The sequence below is a fragment of the Elaeis guineensis genome, chromosome 10, assembly GCF_000442705.2.
Source record: "Elaeis guineensis isolate ETL-2024a chromosome 10, EG11, whole genome shotgun sequence".
NCBI classification, from domain to species: Eukaryota; Viridiplantae; Streptophyta; class Magnoliopsida; order Arecales; family Arecaceae; genus Elaeis; species Elaeis guineensis.
In genome coordinates, this window is record NC_026002.2 from 27572347 (window position 1) to 27578789 (window position 6443).

Below are 6443 nucleotides of genomic sequence, written 5' to 3' on the forward strand. Positions count from 1 at the left end.
CATTAGGTTTTTTAATTTATTTAAAACTTCCAAAAATCTATTGTAAACAGTTTAGAAAGGTTAGTTAGCTTTGATTTAAAATAAAATGGTATTTCGTTCATTTTGAAAATATTAAAACTTAGGTAAAAGATCAACACACACTTTCTATCTATGTTCTATTCTATTGTCATGATGAATCTGCTTTCCATATCTTCTTAAATGCTCTTTTTATACTGCCTGGAATCTCTTTGCAATTAGTGATTGGTGGAAGATTTGGAAAGAAAAGTTCTTGAATATTTTTTTTCTTTTCTGCAAAAGATACAGTCTTACTTATTGAAGAAAGTGAAAGTAAGTACTTGGATGCATTGGAAATTTCTATTTCTTCAAAGCGCCTAGATACAGCACTACCCGTATTCCAACCCAAAACGTTCCCCAGTGCGGAGTGGTGCGGGGTCGGATTTGTAGATTAATGTTTAAAAAATACTTGCACCCCAAAAAAATTTTTTTTTGTGCACCATTGATGTAGAAAATCTGAGATGTAGTATATCATTTCGTTCAATTAATTCACATAGTCATCACTTTTCAATACATATTTAATATCTATAAGTTATCTTTTTCGTTTAAATATTTTGTATAACAAAAATATTTTTATTTTTTTTAAAAAATTATGACATCCTGTGGCATAATATAATCCAGAATGTCATAATATAGCTTAAGATATCATAATATGAGAGGGATATTATTGTTCAATTACTTTTCAATACGTATTTAATGTCTGCAGATCGATTTTTTCATTTAAAAATTTTGAATGACGAAAATACTTCAGTTCTTTAGAAAAAATTATGACATCTTATACATATTATGAATGCAGGATGTCTTAATATGGATATAGAATATCATAATTTTTCTAAAAGATAATGATATTTTCATCATATAAAATTTTTAAATAAAAAAATCGATTTGCAGATATTAAATGTACATTGAAAAATGATGACTATATAGATCAATCGAACGAAATAATGTACTCTACATCAAATTTTTTAAACCACTCGTGGTGCGCAAAAAATTTTACGCACTCCAAAATATCATTAAATAGGGCAGTCCATAGAATGCGCATCTTGCAACCGCCATATATGCTCAGCGATGTTTATGGGTGAGATACGCGAGTTATCCTAATAACAAACATGTCTCATGCCCGTCATATACTAGTAGATTTACAAAAATGACAAAAAAATCAGGAAACTCGATCATAATGATCTTGTAAAAAAATTGCTCCTTAAATTCCATTATGATGATGAAATAATTGAATGGCTTCTTGTCGCTTAACCCAGTGGTGGCCATAAAACTTATATTTGAGATGTAGCATTTCATCATTGCAGAAATTGAATGTTTAATTTGTCACAACATTGTTATAACAGTTATCTAATGGCCCAGGTGCATGTCACCTTTGCTTGACCATTGGTTGAATTAAATTTGCAGGGTGGATTTGAAACTACCACCATAAAACTTTAGTTGATTGCTTTTGCTTGAAGAGAACTTTTTACATTTTAAGATTATAAGGACCACAATTTTAAGATCATGACACTTGTAATTTGATTATTACTTCACAGCTTAATTTATCACTTCTACTTGGAGGGTGTTTGGTTAGGAGGAGTTGGCACCTAGAATCAAAATAAAAATGAGTAGCTCCCTTTCCATCCGTTTGGTTGGAAAGAGACTCATTCCAATTCCGATTCTGAAATGGAATGGAAATGACCCAATCCTCTTGAAAATCCAATTTCGACTCCCTCCTAAGGATTCAAATTTCCATTCTGATTTTGATCGTGCACCAAATACTTTGAGGGATATAACCATTAAAATTTCAGTTCCGGTCACGAACCAAATAGAGATAGCAATTTAGCGGACCAATCGAATACTCGACCCCATCGCATCCGAATGGGGCGGGTTTTATCGGACCTTATTAGAACTTGGAGTGGATATGGGTTCTAGAAAAAAATTTCTGAAGTGGGTTCATATCAAATATGAATAATCTCAGTCTTGAACCAACCCAAAATAATCTTGATCTATATATTTCTTTCAAAATAATAATTATTTTATAATATTTATATTTATATATGTCCGATCTGACCCGACTCGATCCAACCTCTCTTATCTATCTAACCGGCATATTTGCTTGATCCAACCTGAGGTGATATGGATATAGGGTTTTTAATTGTGGATGGGTATGGATATTGACCGACCCAATCCATACTCGATCCGTTGCCATCTATAGAACCAAACACCCCCTTAGGAGGTATTTGGTATGGGGTGATCCATCCAAAGTCAAAGATGACGTGGGTGGAGGTGATGAGATCCCCATATTTGGTTGTGCCATAGTGATCCTACGTGGTCGTGATTTCAAATCATTTTCTGTTATATTTGGCTCCAAATCTTATTTCCTTTTCCGTCTCCCGTGATATCAAGGAATTCTACATCGATTGAAACTCTATTTTTGAGAAGGTTTTCTTCCTTTATAAAGAGGCCCCTGGCATCCTTTCTTGGTAAACAGAGGTAAGAGCGCGTGGAGAAATTTCTAGGGCTTTTTGTGCGGGATTTTTCCTTGCTTTCTCGTGTGCGTAGGCTTTGTTCTCGGGTCGACCTCTCACCTGTGAGTCGACCTCTCACCTGTGCCTCTTGTGCGCGGGATCTGTTCTCTGGCCTGTGTCTTCTCTTGTGCGCGTGCTCTGATCTCTGGCCGATCTCTCTTGCTTGTTCTTCGGTGCTGGCCTGTTCTCTGGCCGATCTCTCGGCTGTGCCTTGTGCGCGGGTTCTGTTCTCTGGCCGATCTCTCGGCTGTGCCTCATGTGCAGGTGTTTTCTGGCTTCTTTCTGTTGGCCTTCGGGTGGTGATCTACCTATCTTCTTCTTCTCGGTTTCACAGATACTTTGTGCTGCTACGGCTGGTAAGGAGGTATCATCTTGATTTTTTGCCGAGGGTTGAGGAAGGTATCTTCATCAGGTATTGTTTTTATCTTGATCTATTGCCGAGGCTGAGATTGGTTGATCCTTTTGGATCTTGGTTGCCTTCTATTCGATATATTGTTGCCTTCTTGTGGGATTCGGAAAAAGGTATTTTATACCTTATATTGTACTTATTTTTCGAGACGGATTTATAGTGAAATTGCTCCTCCTCCCTGTGGATGTAGGTCTTTTGTGCCGAACCACGTAAATCTTGATTCTTTGTCTTTGTTTATTTATGCCTGCAATGTGTTTGGTGAATTGTCTCAAAGAAATTAGATATTAGATCACAAGCCCAGATCGATCCAATCCGGTGCGCGTTGCTCCAACATTTTCATTTCTCAAATCATCGTCTAATCTAATAATGAGATACTTGTCCTTGAGGTTGGAAATTCAAGGTCATCCCGAGGCAGTTATCTTGAGCTAAAATATGAGGACAGAAATACCCATCAATCTAGCAAAAAAAATTGGTACATCAATATACTATTAGCATATTATATCAATATTATATATATGATATTATTATTATATTTATGATATATATTATATTATAATATATTATTGATCATATTATTTTCATATTATGACTCAATGATGATTTTAAATTAGAATAAAAATATTTTATTATACTTTATATTTATATAATAAAAAATATTTAATATATTATTTCTATTTATCTTATTTTTTTAATCAAAATAAATATTCATATTAATAAAGTAATATATTATAAGTATAAATAAAAATATTAATTTTATAATAATAATTAATATAATTTTATATGATTAATAAATATATTTTTATGAAATATATTATGGTAGTTTTGTTATTATATAATCAATTATCTTAGATTTCTATAGATCAATATCAAATAGGTTACTCATGGATATCCTAGGATCTTTGATCATTGGAACATGGTATACTAAACATAGTGATCTTAGGTTACTAGTGATTAGATTACCACAGTATTTATATCATCAGTGATTTTAGATCCTTATAGTGATCCCATTTAGATCATCAAATACTATCTTAGAGTTAACCTATGGTATTATGAGCATGGTCCTCATAATTTGATTATGACATCATCCCTCGAGAGTCAAGACTAACTTTTGCAGAAAACACCATTATTATGGAGCGTTTGGTTTGCACCTAGAATAGAAATTGAAATCAGAACGAATTAAAATGGAATCGGAATGGCAATATCTTCCAAAGCATTTAGTTCATGATAGGAATCGGAAGCAGAATGAAAATTTGATTCTTTAGGAAAGAGTTGGGATTGAGTTTTAAGGGATTAGACAATTCACATTCTATTTTGCAATCGAAATCATACTTTCAATCAAACAATTAGGATGTAAATCATCCATTCCCACTTTAGATCCTAACCCCCTCCAATCCAATGTTCTCTTGATATCTACAAATATGTATAAAGTTTTCTTGCCCAAAAAAAAAAAAAAAATCAAGTTTTACATTTAATATTGTTGTTTTAATCTTTTGATTGAATACGACACGTCGAAAAGTACACGATGGCGAGAAGAATCCTCGAGATTCCGCTTACCTGGTTAGGACTTGGGCGGAACGCCCCGTCTCCCGCACTTACCAAAACACCCTTAGAAGTTCCACGCAGTTACATGCATGTCCTCCCTCGGATCAAAATCAGGACGCCTTTTGGACGTGTCGGATCAAAATTAAACGATAGGAGAGCGAGGGCAATACGGTAATTTCGCTTAACTCCCGCGTTCTCCCCCGAAATCCCTCCCGTCCCTCCAAATTCCTCCACCCCAAATTTAAACCCCCGTCTCGATATTTTCTCCTCCCCTTCCTCCCCCTCAAACTCTACCCCTAATTTTCCCTCGTCGTTGATCCATCGATCGATCTCGAAAGGGAAATTGGGGATCTTCCTTCTCCTCCGATCATGGCGTACAGGAATCTGGAGGTGACGCTCATCTCAGCCAACGATCTCAACGACGTCAACTTCTTCTCCAAGATGCACGTCTACGCCATAGCCTCCATCGCCGGCAACCGACGCTCGCGGCAGCGCACCGCCTCCGACAAGGACGGTGGCACCAGCCCCTCCTGGAACGCCACCCTCCGCTTCGCCGTCCCCGCCGCCGCAGACGCCCTCGCCCTCCGCGTCCTCCTTCGCTCCGAGCGTCTCCTCGGCGACCGCGACGTCGGCGAGGTCTACATCCCTCTCAAAGAGCTCCTCCCTGCCGTCATCTCCGCCGGCAACAGCTCCGCCCACTTCGTCAGTTACCAGGTCCGCAAGCCCTCCTCCGGCAAGCCCAAGGGCGTCCTCAACCTCTCCTACAAGTTCGTCGACGCCCCGCCGGCGGCGACGCCCGTCGCTCCATACTCCTTCCCGGCGAACGAGACCAAGTCCGGCGTTCCTTCCACCGCATACCCGGCCCTGCCGTCCTACCCGCCGCCAGCGGCGTACGTTTCGTACCCTCCGGCCGGGCCGTACCCGCCTGCAGCGGCGGCAGCCGTGGGGTCGAAGCACGGGGATCCCGCCGGAACAAGCGCTGCCCATCCGCCGCCGGAGAAGGATGGGAAGGAATCGAAGGTCGGCGAGCCCGTCACCGCCTATCCCGCCGCCGGCCCGGCGTACCCGACGCCGGGGGCGTATCCTCCCGCGGCATATCCGCCTCCGTCTGGGTACCCGCCCTACCCGGCGACGTACGGGTATCCTCCCGTGAGAGGTCCGGTGGGGTACGGGTACGGTGCTCCACCGCCGGCAGGGTACGGGTACGGTGCTCCACCGCCGCCGGGATACGGTTACGGAGCTCCGCCGGCGGCGCAGAAGCCGAAGAAGGGCAATGGCAGGATGGGCCTGGGGATGGGGCTGCTGGGTGGGGCCCTCGGTGGGCTGCTGATCGGAGATATGATGGTGGACTCCGCCGAGGCCGGCTACGAGGCCGGGTTCAGCGACGGCGTCGACTTTTAAACTAATTTTCTGATTTTTTTCCCCTAATAAGTTGTTTATTTATTTATTTATTTTTTATTGTGAACTATGGGTGGAAGGAGGGGATCCTGTAGTCTTGCTCCGAGATTATCCTTTTTCTACAGTATTATGTAATTAATGAATTAAATTTCCTCGTTGGATGTTGTCATTAGCTGGTTATGTAGGACGTGTGATGATTATATGTTTGGATTTTTTTTTTTTATGATTGCTGTCTAATTTTATTTGTGTTTCATGCAAGATTTAGATTCTACTTTGTTTAATCTGGTAAAGGAGTTTATATAATATAATTACTAAAACCCAAATATAGATAATATAAATAAATTGAAGATATTATAGTAATTTTAATGATCATCATAATCTGGTAATTTTAATAATCATAATGCACCTTAATTTATAATTTTAGTGGTATAACGTGGTACGTTGATTTAGTGATGACATGATGCTAGGCAGAATATCATATGGGAAAAATAATTTTGAGCTTGAATTCCGATCAAGCTTAATTCCAAACC

At 39.6% G+C, this 6443-nt stretch overlaps 1 protein-coding gene across 1 annotated transcript; it reads left to right on the forward strand.

Moving 5' to 3' along the window:
- Window positions 1–4799: 4799 nt before the first annotated feature.
- LOC105052491 (protein SRC2 homolog) lies at window positions 4800–6094 on the forward strand. The gene has a single exon (XM_010933318.4). It carries the CDS (start codon window positions 4885–4887, stop codon window positions 5914–5916), a length of 1032 nt encoding a protein of 343 aa, XP_010931620.1. The 5' UTR covers window positions 4800–4884; the 3' UTR covers window positions 5917–6094.
- Window positions 6095–6443: the final 349 nt, after the last annotated feature.

What these genes read in the sequence shown, in the direction of transcription:
- LOC105052491 (XM_010933318.4), top strand. Translation starts at nt 4,885, where the DNA reads ATGGCGTACAGGAATCTGGAGGTGACGCTCATCTCAGCCAACGATCTC.